Consider the following 14,836-nt stretch of genomic DNA (forward strand, 5'->3'; position numbering starts at 1 on the left):
ATCAGTAAGACTAACAGCATAGGAAATATGCATATTTGAAATCTAAACAATCTAAAATCAAGAGTGATCTTTTATTGCCATTGTCTCCTTTAACAGTTCATTCCAAATGTGTATTTCATTTCTTCGTGGCTACTAATGAATTTATAAATGTCCTAAAGTATCCAAGAAGTGGGAAAATGTATCTAGAATATACTCATGGACTGTTTATTGATGCATAACAAATCAAACTGATGGAACATTGGAATCTTTCTGTAGATATCTCATGTAACCACAATGCAAACTCTGTAAACTCATCCAAGTAGGAGTAATGGTGGCAATAAGGTGAAAGGGAGCTAGTACTGTAGAGTACCTATTACTTTTTCAGGCTATATTTAAGTATAGAATAAACGTAATAATCCTACTTTTGATATTGAGAAGAATGCATTTTATGATCTAAATAACTCAACACTCTTAAGTCAATGACACTTTATTTACTGTATACATGAGAAGTCTGCTTTCCTTCCTGTCTGCAGTCACTTGCTCTCTAGCACTCATCTTAGGGCACAATGGACATATGACTAACTGTATGTGCATCTATATACAAAATGACTTGCAGCTTTCAGTTTTTAAAAACTTCCTTAATATTACCTCCTGATTTTTGTGATCAGAGATAGCAGCTGGTGCTAGCTGCAGTTTAACAGTGGAGAATTTAGGTAGAGATGTCAATTTACCTTATATAAAATCATAAAATACTAGGTCTAATTATAGAGATACTCTTAAGGGAACATGTGCTTTCTTTTGTAATAATGAAAATTCATTTAATTTTTAAAAATGGATTGCCTCCTGCTTGTAATTAATGGATTGAGAATTAACCCTACTATTGGTGATTAAGATCAGAATTAAGACCTAAATTTTAAAGAGCCTAGGATATCTTTTATAGCAGGAGTTCTTAATTTCTGATTAATGGATTTAGGGAGGGTCTGTGAACCCCATGGAGTTATTTTTGTGTACATCTGTTTTGGGGTAGAGAAGGTGCATACTTTTTAATCAGATTCTTAAAGGGGCCTATAATTTGCATATAAATCAGTGGTATAGACCTTGAAATCCATACTGGTTTCCCCTTGTTATTCAGCATTTTAGTAGTTTGGTATTGGCTCAGGAGATGTTCCTCTTACTCTTGCAAAAGAAAATTAAGAAGGCAAACCATCTGGCATAAAAATATAATGCACTCAAAAAGAAAAATTTATTTGGAGTACCTGTAATATGTAATCATGTTGACACTGCTCCCTTTCTTCTCTTTTTAAAATCTTCAGTGGTTGAGAGGACTACTGACTAGTAGACAGAGTTTTAACGTCATATTTGGTGAATGTCCATATTGTAGTAAGGTAAGCAAATTATTAATCACATTTCATAAAATGTGCCTAGCTTTTAGTAATATATTTTAGAAGATAGCTGTATAGTATATCAGCGTATATAAAATTTTTGGAAACATCTGTCAATCTATGTATTTAAAAATTTTTTCTAAGATAAATTGTCCCTATTAACATTTTAATTTTCAGATTTCTCCTTTGATCAAAAAAAAGTTAACCCCTTTTCTAGATTTCCTAGGTGATCTGAACCTTAAGAAGTATTTTCCAAACTCTATCATTACACCATCTCTAATATAAAGCATTCCTTTTTTTATAAGCCACTTACCTTGAAAATGTCTGGGAGAAAAGCCTGAAATAAGAATGCAGCATTTCTGTGAAGAACTGGAAACTTAAATTAGCAAAAGGATTTTATTTGATATCTTTAGAGAAAATATAAAGCAAGACATACTAATATCAAAAGAAGAAGAACGGTGAAGCCATAATAATATACATCTGCCTTTATCTCTTCACTAAGAGTAAACTGGGAAATTGTAAGCCAAAATCCTGTAGCACTGTCTAATTCTGTGACCTCCATACCAGTTGTAGAAGCGGACGTGTAGCAAGATGGAGAGCTTGACTTGTTGAACATATCTGGACTGGTAAAATCTTGATGGGGTTCATAAAATGAATTAGGGAACTGTATACAGCTGGATTTTTGTGGAGAACTTTTTACTCCATTCAGAAATTCTTGAGACTCACAGTATTTTTGTCTTCTCCTTGTGCTTTCCTATGAGAAAATACATATGTGTTTGTTAGGTTTGAGTTATCCAAGTGTTTATTTTGTGTACTCTATAAGAATGCTAAATAAAATTTGTTACACAAGATCAAGTTTTTGTGTGCTTTTTATTTTTCCTGAGAAGTTAGGTTCTTGATTTTAAGTGTTTATAAAGTACTTACCAGCATCAAATGACCAAATCTGGTTAATTTGATTGATTGGTTCTTTTAAACCAAGAAGTAGGCTATTTCTTAAATAATTTATAATCTAAAAATAGGATAGAATATGAAAAATGAATTTTTTGGCAAGAAAAAGAAACAGGCTTAATCTTATGGGGATAAGACAGTAATAATTAGAAGGACTTTTGGTCGGTAATTAATAATTAAAGATACTAGAAGCACTGGAGCAAGATGGTGGTGCAAGTGCTGTGCACCCACAGACTAGCCTCAGCTAGTGGCCTGCCCCCTGTAGCCTCTTGCCGGAGCACCAGAGATTGACTGACACCTTCCCATAACAGACCTCGAGAAGACAGCTGGTAAAAATCTTTATTTGTTCAGAAGCTTATCTAAGAAAAGATGCTCACCCTAAACTCCTGAGCAAAAAGGAATCAAGCAGTTTATACAAATTTCAGTTTCACTGTGTCAAAAGAGATGTCTTGAAGGCTCTTTAGCTTTTCCATTAAAAAGAAATAAATTATTGAGATAACTATGAACTACTCTTTACTGCCTGAGAGCTAATAACAAAGTCACATGAATGCAATGTTCCTAAAGTTTTGTCAGCTTAATTCACTAAAGGCAAAATGAGTTAATGGTTACTCCAGTAGGCCCACAAAGCATTGTTCTTGCACAAAGAAAAAGAAATACACCATCAAATCATATTTCTAAAGGCTGAGCGCCACAAGCAAGCTAACCTAAACTGCATTTACATATAAGTTACATGTAGAAGTGGATGATCTAGTTATCCCCGTCTGGGTAAGAATAGAAGTCAAACTACTAAAATTTCAAGATAGAATCATCTCTTGTGCGACCTAAATACCTTACCTCTCTTTAAGCAACAACAAATGATGTCAAATGGGAAGGCACTCATCACAGGATTTAACCACCAGCCGTCTTCAGTTTACTGAGAGCTGTGATTGGGAGAGACAGTCTGGCTAGGGTTGGAAAACTGTGGCTCATTGGCTAGCTGCCTGTTTGTGAGTAAAGTTTTACTGGTACATAACCCTACTGACCACCATTGCCTTGCATTAAGCAAGGGACAGCAAAGGGGCAGCAGCTCACAATCCTCCTTACTAGAAAACATCAGTCTTAGTAATTAACAGAGAACTACTAGACAAAAACAGCAAGGTTAGATCACACAAACCAATGCGATCTAACATATTTATAGAGTATTCCACCCCAAAACAGAAGACTACATGTTCTTTTTGATCGCAATTGGAATATTCACCAAGATAGACCATATCCTGGGGGTTATGTAATAAACCTTAACAAATACAAAATTATACAAAGCATGTTCTCAGATAATAATATAAATTAGAAATCAATAATAGAAAATCTTTAAACATTTGGAAATTAGACAACACACTTCTAATAACCAAGACATCAAAAGAAGTCTCATGGGAAAGTACAAAATTAAAATACTATATAAGGATTTATGGAATGCAGTTAAAATGGGACTTAGTAGGTCATTATAGCATTCAATGCTTATATTAGAAAAAACAGAGGTTTCAAATCAGTAGCCTAATCTTCCACCTGAAATAGAAAAAGAAAAGGAAAATACACCTAAATCAAACTGAAAGAAAGAAAGAACAGGAAAATCTTCAAACATTTGAAAAATTTTAAAAACTCCTGAATGGGTCAGAGACCCAAGAGAAACTTAAAAATATACTGAACTGAATGAAAATGAAAACGTATCAAAATATATGGGACATGGCTAACACAGTGTTAGAAGGAAAATCTCTAATATTAAATACTTATATTAAAAAAGAAGTCTCAATTCAATAACTGAGGCTTGTTTCTACCTCAAGCAACTAGAAAAAAAGAAAATAAATACATAGCAGAATGAAGGAAATAAAGAGCAGAAATCAATGGAATTGACAAAACAAAAATAGAGAAAACTCAAACAAAAGCTGGCTCTGTGACCAATAAAATTGATAAACCTGACCAAAAAAGAGAGAAAACTACTGATATTTGGAAAGAAATATTACTATAGGCTTCAATTCCATTTAGAGAATTTAAATAAAGGAATACTATAAACAGTTCTACAAATAAAAATATAACAGCTTGGACGAAACAGACCAATTCTTAGAAAAGCACAAATTATCAAAAATAACTCAAGATGAAATAGATTAGGGGGTGGTAAACTGTGGTCTGCAGGCCAAATCCAGCTCAACACCTGTTTTGTAGAACCTGCCACCTAAGAATGGTTTTTACATTTTTAAATGGCTGGAAAAAATACTTTGTGACACTTGAAAATTACATGGAATTCAAATTTCAGTGCCATAAATGTTCTGCTGGAACTCAGCTATACTCATTTGTTTACCTATTGTATATGATGCTTTTGCACTACAATGCATAGTTGAACAAAAGAGAGACCATATGACTTGTATAACCTAAATATTTACTGTCTGGCTCTTTATAGGAAAGTCTGTCCACTCTTGAAATAGATAATCTGAATAGTCTTAGTAAAGAACTTGAATTCATAGTTAAAAAAGGAAAAGTAATCTCTAGGCCCAGACGGTTTCACTGGAGAATTCTCTAAAACATTTAAAAAGAAACACTAATTCTATTCAATCTCTTCCAGAAATTGGAAGATGTCTCAACTCATTTTATGAAGCAAGCATTACCTGATTCCAAAACCAGAAAAAGACAATAAAATAAAAAGAAAACTACAGACCAACAGTCTTCATTAGAGATGTAAAAGTCATCAACAAAATACTAACAAACTGAACCCAATGACGAATAATATGCCATGACCAAGTGGGGTTGACTCAAGGAATATAAGAGTGTTTCAGTATTCACATATCAATCAGTGTCATCCACCATAGTAACAGTATAAAGGTGAAAAATCGTATGGTCATATTAATAGATATGAAAAAGCATTTGACAATATTCAACACCCATTCATAATAACTCTCAATACACTAGAAATGGAGGGGAACTTCAACTTGATAAAGAACATCTACCAAAAATCTACAGCTAGTGTCATACTAAATGGTGAAAGGCAAAAAACTGGAAGAAACTCATATGTTCTTCAACACTACATCCATACCTCAGAATACTACCTAGCAATAAAAAGGAATGAACTATCAATAGATGCAAAATTTGCATGGATCTCACGGGTGTTACGGTGAAAGAAATAAAGCCAATCTCAACAAGTTACATAGCGTATAATCTGATTTATACTGACATGCTCAAAATGACAAAACTATAGTGATGCAGAAAAGACCAATGCTTTCCATGGTTTAGGATTGGGGAGACAGTGTCACTATAAAGCAAAATGAATAAAGTTACCATTATCAGGAATGGATAAAGAAGACATTAGAAGTATAACGAGAATATCATGAACTACACAGTGCTGACAAATTTGACAAGTTAAATGAAATGGACAAATTCCTTGAAAGATCAAATTACCAAAACTGACACAAGAAGAAAAAGAAAATCTAATAATCACTATTATCTGTGATACAGAGTAAATTCATAATTTGAAATTTTACTACAACAAAACTCTAGACCTAGATAGTTTTCTTTCTAAACTGTCATTTCTATGAAAGGCAAATCTTACTGAGACATTTTCTGAAAATAGATACTTCCCTCTAATGTAACATGTAATGACTGGAAAACAAAACCATACAAGGATATTGAGAGAAAAGAAAATTTACCAACCACTCTCTCTCAACAATGTAAATATAAAAATCCATAACGGAGAAATAGCAAATTGAATTCAGTATGACAACACATCACGACTAAATGGAATTTATTCCAGAAATAAAATGTTAACATTCAAAAATCAATGCAATTCATTATACTAGTAAAGGTGAAAAATCATATGATCATCTCGACACATCTCCCAAAACAACTTAATACCCATTCATGACTAAAATTTATTCTTCAACAAACTATAAATACAACGAAATTTCCTCAGCCTGATAAAGGGCATTTAGGAAAAACCTACAGCTAACATCATACTTAATGGTGAAAGAATGAATGCTTTTCCCCCTAAGATTAGGAACAAGGATGCCCACTCTCATTACTATATTGAGTAGTCAGTATAGTACTAGAGGTCCCAGCAGGTGTAATAAGACATGAAAGGAATAAATGAAAGGCATACATGTTGGAAAGGAAGAATACTCTATTTACAGACAACATGATTGATGATGTAGAAAATCCTAAGAATACAAAAGAACTACTAGAACTAATCAGTGAATTTTAGGAAGATCCCAAGACACAAGGTCAATATACAAAATCAATTTTATTTCTATATACCGGGAACAAATAACTGGAATATAAAATTTTTGAAAAAATGACATACAATAGGATTAAAAACCAAAATATTGAGAAATACTTTTAATAGAAGATGTATAGGATATCTACACTAAAAACTACAAAACATTGTTGAAAGAAACAAATAGAAGTCTCAGGTTCATGCACTGGAGGACTCAGTGTTGCTGGGATTTCATTTCCCTTTAAACTGATCTCTAGATTTAGTGTAGTCCCAATTAAAATCCCACTGTGTTGTTTAGTGGGAACTGCCAAGGTGATTCTTAAGTTTTATGGAGGGGACCAGGAACTAAAATGGCCATGGCATCTTTGAAGAAAAGAAAGGGGTTGAAGGACTTAAACTACCTAATTTCAGAACTTGCTATAAATCTACAGTAATTGATACTGTGTGGAATACACTGATAGAAAAGAGAGTCCAGAAATAGACCCATGCTTATATAGTCAGCTGACTTTTGAAAAACGCTCCAAAGAAATTTAATTAGGAAAAGGAAAATCTTTTTAAGAAATGGTACTGGGGTAACTGGCTTTCAATATGGAAGGAACCTCAACCCCTATCTCACACCATACCCAACTGATTTGAGATGGCTCACAGACCCAAGTATGAAAGCTAAAACTATAAGCCTTCTAAAAAAATATATAGCAAAGTAACTTTGTGACCTTGAGGTAGGCAAAGATTTCTTTACAGAAAAAAATAATAGATAAATTGAATTTCAAATAAAAACAAATACTTCCTGCTCATCAAAGACACTGTTAAGTAAATGAATAGGCAGGCTGCATACTAAGAGAACATATCTACAATGTAGACATTGGACAGGAGACTTATATGTGGAATATATAGAGAATTCCTACAAGTTAATAATAGAAAGACAATCATTCAAATAAAAATGGATAAAACTTGAAAAGACACTTCACAAAAGAAGGTATATGAATGGGCAGTCAGCACAGGAAAAGGTGCTCACAATTATTGGTCATCAGATAAGGATAACTGGGATCACCACGAGATACTAATATACACACGTTGACTAAAATTAAGACTGACAAACACCAAATAGTGGGGAGGAGGTGGAATGACTGGAACTCACATATGTTACTGATGGGAGTATAAAGTGGGAAGTATTTGTCAGCTTTTTATAATGTTGAACATACATCTGCCCCATGACCCAGCAATTCCACTTCTCAGGACAAACAAAACACATCCATAAAAGGACTTGTGTCAGAATATTCAGAGCGACTATATTCATGGTGGCTTGAGACACGGGCAGCCCAGGTACCCACTAATAGGAGAATGGATATGCAAATTATGGTGTAGTTATACAATGGAGGGTTGAAAAAGAGCACTCAAGAATATCTAAATTTTGTCACCAAGCAATATTTGTCTTCAATTTTATAAATGGGAACTATAAAATGTGTCCTCTTGAAGTAGATTCCTTTGTATCAATTTGAAAATAAAATAAAAAGGAAATGATGCTACTGTGGTTTTATAACAGAATAAATGCAAGAGATTCCTATTAGTACGAAAAAAAGCATTTTTCTCTCTAGATAAACTTGTATGCTTGCTAGTTAGATGAGAAATGCCTAACTTGTAGGCTTCTAATTTTTGCCTTGGCTGCCAGGAAGTTCAGAGCTAAATTCAGTGCTCAGTTTAATGATTAACATCCCAGCTGCCTGATTAACCAGTTGTTTTTTTTGGGGGGCATGGGGGGAGATAGAAGATGGGGGCATTATCTTGTTCCATATTGTAAACTACCTGAAACCATTTGGAAAATGACGTTGAAATCATATAAAATGTTAGCCATTTTGAGAAAAATTTTTTTTCACTGCAGATATAAATACCTTGTATGCTTCTCCTTGTCAAAAAAGCTTAAATTAGGAAAGACTTGCTGTTGCTTGAATGAGGCATCTGCTAAAGGTGGGTCACTAACCAAACAAATGATCGGATGATATAAAAGTCCGTCATTTTGAAATACAACCACAGTGACAGGGACCCTCTCACATCTGTTTATGAGTTAGACTGGAGGAGCCAACGTAACAGTATGGAATACGGTGAGTCCCTCATGGATCGTAGACGGCATAACAAATTCAAGTGCACTTCGTTAGATTCTCGGGCTAAAGAAAGAAATCAGATCTGCACGCAAGTGTGCTCACTGTCATTCTGTTTCTATGATAACTGGTTTTGGCTGCTTTGATTTTATCCACTGGATAGGATATTTTCTGTCCTTTCTCATTTAACTAAACTGTACAACCTTGGCCCTCAAGAGAAAAATAAAAGTCTTTATTCCCAAAGGGCATATTCTAATATAATATTAAGGGAAACAACAACAACAAAACGCCTCTCACCTGTGCTGTTTCACTGTTGAACAACCCAGTCAGCTTCTCCTCCTCTTGCACTTTTCTCCACGTTGCACAGGACTCAGCACTTTTCTCACTGTGGCCTTTTTTTTCTAGTAACCTATTTTGCATCTGATTGACTTGCTTTGTTGCAGCCTTTCGTGAATCAACCTGTTGATACAGAGTAAGTAATAATATATAAGGAAAACGTCTGACACTTGTAAAAAAAAAAAATGCATTCATGTCCAGATTCTTGAAAATTTTATACTTGCCAAGCTTTGAAAAAAGGAAGAAATAAGGAGGAAACCAACAAATGGAAATTACAGAAAAGTACAGTAGTTGGCAAGATTCAGGCCTCTTCTCCTCAATAGGACAAGACCAATAAAAATTAGTGTCACTGTCGTGCACTCTTTAGAAATTATCTTTATAGATGATTTGCTTATTGAAAACAGCATTTTTACAGAAAACTGTCACATATGAAAACTGCACATGAATTCATTATTAACCTTTGCTGGGAGTGGATCCAGGACATCTTTTTAGTTTAAATTCTTATTAATTAGAATCTTAGTTTTCTATCATTATGTGAACATAATTAGGAGCTTATGGTGTTGCTTACTTCTTTATACAGGTAATTTAACCTTTGAGCAGATGAATAACAGTCCATGTCATCTAATACTGTGTACCAGTATCAGAGGTTAAATTCTACAACAAGCTTGCTGTCTCTGAGGTTTCTTTTTCACACCATGCTGTTATCTGGGGGATGACTGACTCTCAGTAACCTTGAAGTAGACACAGGGCAGATCCCACAATACAGTTGGAAGATTGAAAGCCACAGTGAAGATCCTTATGTGAAGTATTTGTTCAGCAGCTTCATGTTTACAGCAGCTGAAAGTGCCATCACCTGTTTAACCCATCATGGGTTAAATAGGGGGCAGAAGATAGGAACAGTACAAGGGGAAATAATGGAGTAGCCAGTGCCAAACTAGAGAATGAATTACATTGGCTGAGCAAGCAGAGCCTTAATTTGTAGTCTCTCAACTTTTAGCTTCTATTGCCAAGTGTGTTCACTCCTTCCCTTTAAAATATGCTGGTGTTTTGTGGCTAGGTTTAAGCTGTCACAACACCATTCTTTATTCACCCCTCCTCCTGGATTCCAGCTTCTCAAAGGATAGCAAAGCCATTGCTTCTCAGTAACCTGAAAATTGGAATTGCTTTCTGGTCACTCAGGGGTTCTTTATTTCTACCACTCAACTCTCCCCAACTCCTAGAAAAATTCATGTGTAACTACCTTCTGAGCCAGTTTTCCACTGAAGTTATCTTGGTAATAAATGCCCATCATACCACTTGTGTGAAACAAAGTGTTTCCCAAGGCTGCTGTACATAGTTCTATCTTAATAAAACACTGGCTTGCCAATCATTATGAAATGTGTTCTGTGACAGAAAGGATTAGTTGAGATACTGAGAATTTTAGTGCCTCCTATATGCTAGGCACTTTAGGTATAACAGTTTTTGGTCTGGGAGCCTCTGATGTACAAACAAAATTCGGTCTAATATATTCAGTCCTCTCTGAGGCCTCCTGGAAGAGACAATGCCTCCTGGATTTGCTGTCAGTTGGCTGGATGGTTAAGTTGTGCTGCCATGAACACTTCTATCTAATAAACAAAATGATATCCAATTTATGGAAAATTTCTATTTCTAGGGAAACATTTAAAATGCTAAGAGTGAAGTGGGATCATGAAGTCTAACCCTTAATTGTGAACAGAGTAAAACTTTTTCTCAAAGATAAAAAGTAAATATAGAAGACACTCTGGGTATCCCACATAATCAAACAGAAGGATACTATCCAAATGTGTGTCACTTTCCAGAAAGTGGCTATTCAAATAAGGTAATTTTTATTTAACTCTTCATTGGCACTTCATACTGTTCTACAAAATAAGGAATACTTTTGGACTCCTAAAATTCAGTAAGCAACAATGTGCTTATAATTAAGAATTTATATTCTTTTTCTCATACAGAAAAGAAATATGAAGACAACTTTAATAGAATTATTTTGAGAATTAAAGCTCAAGTAAGAATTCTGTAAGCTTTTAAGTTCAATACAAAGATTACTACTACCAGTAATAATCTATTCACCCCTGGATTTGCTATACGAACCTCAGATTCCGGGTGAATGAAGAAACAAACTTTTTCTTGTCTGAAATGTAGGATAGCTTGAACATTTTAACTATGACCTACAGCTACTCCTCTGCCTTAGTAAAGTGTTCAGGAAGGATGAGTGGCTCACTGTGCTCAGGTGTCTATAAAATTACAAAATGGATTCACGCATCAGAATAAGGAGGGAGATATTGGTAAACTGATAAAAGGATCCACTACTGGCTCTTGAGGAAATGGCTTATTCAAGGGTTGAATTGAGGCCTCCTGTAATGCTGGTTTCTAGCTTGGCTTTAGCATTGTCACCCAGGAATTCTGGAGCTTTAGCTCACCTCAATAAGCATTCTTACTGAATATGGTTTCCTTCAGTGAATTTTGGACATTACATCCCAATGGATGGCATAAATAGACTGAGGTAGCCCTGATGGTAAGATTCTTCTAATATGACAATGCCAGAGCCTTCAGAACTACTAGAGAGTAATATCAGCTATACATAGTATCATTTTGATCAAGGCAAATGTCCCAAAAGATTTGCTTTTCAGGAAAAAATATCAACATCTCTACTACCTTGACAAAAAGTTCATTTCCAATTTAACTCCAGTAACAGTATTTGAGGACTTCAAGAAGAAGGTTCAGCTTATAGGGAACAGTTTATGATGCCTAGTAAAACCCAGTATTGGATAAATCCCTCTGGGTTTTTTTGCAAAAAGATGCTATAAGTTTGCTGAGATTCTTATGGTGATGTGCTATTTTATAATACCTAACCAAAACATATTTTTGTTATCGCTACTAAATTTAAAAGGCACAAACCACTTATACTGAGGGAAATAACACTTAAAAAATTAAACATTCATAACTTTCCTTTGAATACTGAATCATAGAAACGTTTTATTTATCTAACTATATATGTTTCCTGGTCCACTGACTTCTTTTTAAGTATCTTTATCCAAAAATTACAAGTCCAGAGTTCATTATTTATTTTGTTAAATAATTAGATCCATGTATAGAGTAACAAGAAATATCTTTAGCTACTAATGAGGGGATTCTGTCTAAAAAGAGAGAAATTTGGGGCCATGTGATTGATATTCATTCTGGACTTAAAAATGATTTTTGTTATGGAAGCAATCAACTGTGGAAACGATCCTTGATCATTTAGGAAAACTGAGTTCAGGACAGTTTACATTATCATACTGTGCTTTTGATCATTTTCAAGTTTGGTTTTTGCAGTATTTCAAAATCTGTCAACTTAATTTAAAAATAAAAAATTTAAGGTGTGGTCACATATGGTGAACCTATATAATTATCAAATATATTAGTGTACTCAAAATACTACAGAAATAAAGTCATTATTCAGTAAATATTGATCTGCTATGAAATATATCCCCGATTCATCTTAATGTCTGTATACTGAGGCTGATCATATTGTTAACAGAAATTAGCTAAAGTCTTAAGAATGCATATTATTCTTAGTGTTTTCTTTTTACTCATAATCAAAGTGCTCTAATCAAAAGGGAAGAACAGAATATTTTTGATTGAGGCTCACTGGAAAAAAATGTTTTATGTTCTATCTCTGCATATAAAAATGGTTTCACCACAAACATCCTTTGAATTTGATGAAACTGAAAATTCTGGTGGGTAATAATTAGAATTTTATATCAGAGGATATAGCTATCAGTTTTTTAAATGGCTTCTTTTATATTTCAATTAAGTTTATGAAACTGAAAAACTACAAAAAAGGAAAAAATCTACTTAAATTAGTGTGGATTAAGTGCTGGCTGTTACTGCAAGGGAAATACTATGTCAAGGAAAATGGCTCTTTGTTTTGTTGCAAAAGTGGTAAAAACACAAAAGTCAATAAAACTGTTAAAATAAGTCTCAGTAATTACCAAGATCAAAATGCAGTGGCTTTTTATTAAACATGAACTTTTGTTCTGCCTTCTGCAATACGTAAATAGTGCTGACAATTGGTTTGTGAGGCACTTGCTACAATAAAATGTAATTGTATCATGAGAGAAAGGTGACAATCAGGAGATCATGAAAAAATTACATATTCTCACTGGTAGTTAATTAGCCATGCAAAACCTCCTCAAACAGATATTCTCTTCTATTAGGAATGATTACTATGCAGGCCTACAGATGTCAATACCACAGTCATTCAAATACTTCTTTCCCTACTAATTGAAGGTTGTAAAGCTCTGGTGCCAAGGTTTTGCTTCCAAAGAGCTAATTTATGACTAGAAGGATATTTTATGTCTTCAGTTGCAGCAGCTACAAAATTCAGCAAATCAGAACCATCTGTGCACTGATACTTGACTCACCATTCATCTAGCAGCCTATCAGTCACATTAGTTTGCATCCTGCATTCTTGGCTCATGAATACTTGTGATGATCCAAAGTTCACAAGAAATATTAAAAATGAATGACATCCTGACCCTACCTTAATGTACATGCATCAGGAAACAAAGCCCTCCATTTTTTTTTTTTTTTTTTTTTGCACATGGGCAGCGTCAAGTCAGGATTAGACATTAGTTGCCTGTCCAGTAATGTTGTTGATAGCAGTCTCAAGGCTTCTCCCACCTTCTTAAAAAATATTTCAAGTTCTAATTCTTTTGTGTTGTTTCCAGTTCTAATTTTTTTAAAAAATGTTGCTGTGAGGGAGTCAGTTGGAAGATAAAGTGGAAGGTGTAACTTTAAAAAATAACTTTTTGCAAAAAAGAATTGTTTCTATAGATTGAAGAATCAGCACATACAAATATTCTGGTAAAATTTAAGAATATTATTACCACCACCAAATTATGGCCAAGAGTAAGCAAAAACAGAGGGATGGCTAAAGAAAATCTGAAGAAAAGCAGCAAAAAAGGTTTCCATGAATAAAGCTGGATTCGCCTTTAATATCTTATCCTAGTCCTATCTCTGTGACATCAGTGACTGCTTTATTTCTTTAATAATACACAACAGGCCACAGATCCTACTATTTTTCTCTTGAAGACAACAAGTCAAAGGAACCTTCAGTAAAATTTCTCGGAGCTCAGGGGATATAAGAATTAGATATAAGTAAGAAACAGGACTGTCAGACTCATTTTGACACCTCAAACAACTTCATTTGGTACATAAGCTTCACAGAGGTCATCACTGGATTCCAGGGACTGTTACTTACCTTTTGATTATTTGGAGTACGCACATTTAAGCTCTCTCCTTTAGGGGAAAATTCCAGTGGTCCTAAAGGTATTCCACTTGGGTTCAGAATTTTCTTGAGCATTTGATAGTTTGGCTTTTCATCATATGCTAAATTATGAGCACATACCAAATACTGGGCTATTTCACCTGTGAAGTATTAAATTTTTTTAATGTCATTCATAATGGGAAAAAATTTCAAAACTCCAATATTCTCAAAATCTCTGTTGTTTTTCTCTTACACAAGCAAGTGCACGCACACACATACACCCCCTTCAAAGAAACTAAGAATGAACAGTTCAACAGGAAAGTACTCTTTAAATGATATCCAAAAATGACTGAAATCTAGTGACCTACAGACTGGACAAGATGGGAGAGACTAGTGGGTTTTTTTTTTTAACATATCTTTGTTGATAATGTTTACAATTCACTCATCAAAAGAAGCAAATTTTTAAAATTATAGTTAGTGATTTTGATTTATAGGATGCAACTACTAAGAACTACATGAATAATATAACAGAACCAGCCATACTTCACACTTTTTTTCTGAAATTTTAAAAATTCAGTTAAAAATACATTTTTTG

General features: G+C 34.1%; 2 protein-coding genes across 8 annotated transcripts in view; one reads left to right on the forward strand and one right to left on the reverse strand.

The window, feature by feature from the left end:
* The window catches only part of FANCL (FA complementation group L), a 78,529-nt gene extending 76,313 nt beyond the window's left edge, over nt 1-2,216 (forward strand). For both annotated transcript variants that reach the window (XM_030877295.2, XM_060309554.1), the window contains 2 exons: nt 1,293-1,364; nt 1,667-2,216. In XM_030877295.2, coding sequence (XP_030733155.2) covers nt 1,293-1,364; nt 1,667-1,702 — 108 coding nt within the window. In that variant the 3' untranslated portion in view covers nt 1,703-2,216. The remainder of the gene's footprint in view (nt 1-1,292; nt 1,365-1,666) is intronic.
* VRK2 (VRK serine/threonine kinase 2) overlaps nt 1,567-14,836 on the reverse strand; it is a 120,097-nt gene continuing 106,827 nt past the window's right edge. For 2 of the 6 annotated variants that reach the window (XM_030877290.3, XM_070046872.1), the window contains exons 12-14: nt 14,236-14,402; nt 8,937-9,098; nt 1,568-2,115 (exon numbers count right to left, since the gene is read on the reverse strand). In XM_030877290.3, the coding sequence (XP_030733150.1) occupies nt 1,771-2,115; nt 8,937-9,098; nt 14,236-14,402 (674 nt within the window). In that variant the 3' untranslated portion in view covers nt 1,568-1,770. Of the gene's footprint in view, nt 2,116-8,936; nt 9,099-14,235; nt 14,403-14,836 lie in introns of all 6 variants that reach the window. The other 4 variants (XM_060309552.2, XM_030877291.3, XM_060309553.2 and 1 more) reach the window with 4 other exon arrangements.

The sequence above is a fragment of the Globicephala melas genome, chromosome 12, assembly GCF_963455315.2.
Source record: "Globicephala melas chromosome 12, mGloMel1.2, whole genome shotgun sequence".
NCBI lineage: Eukaryota > Metazoa > Chordata > Mammalia > Artiodactyla > Delphinidae > Globicephala > Globicephala melas.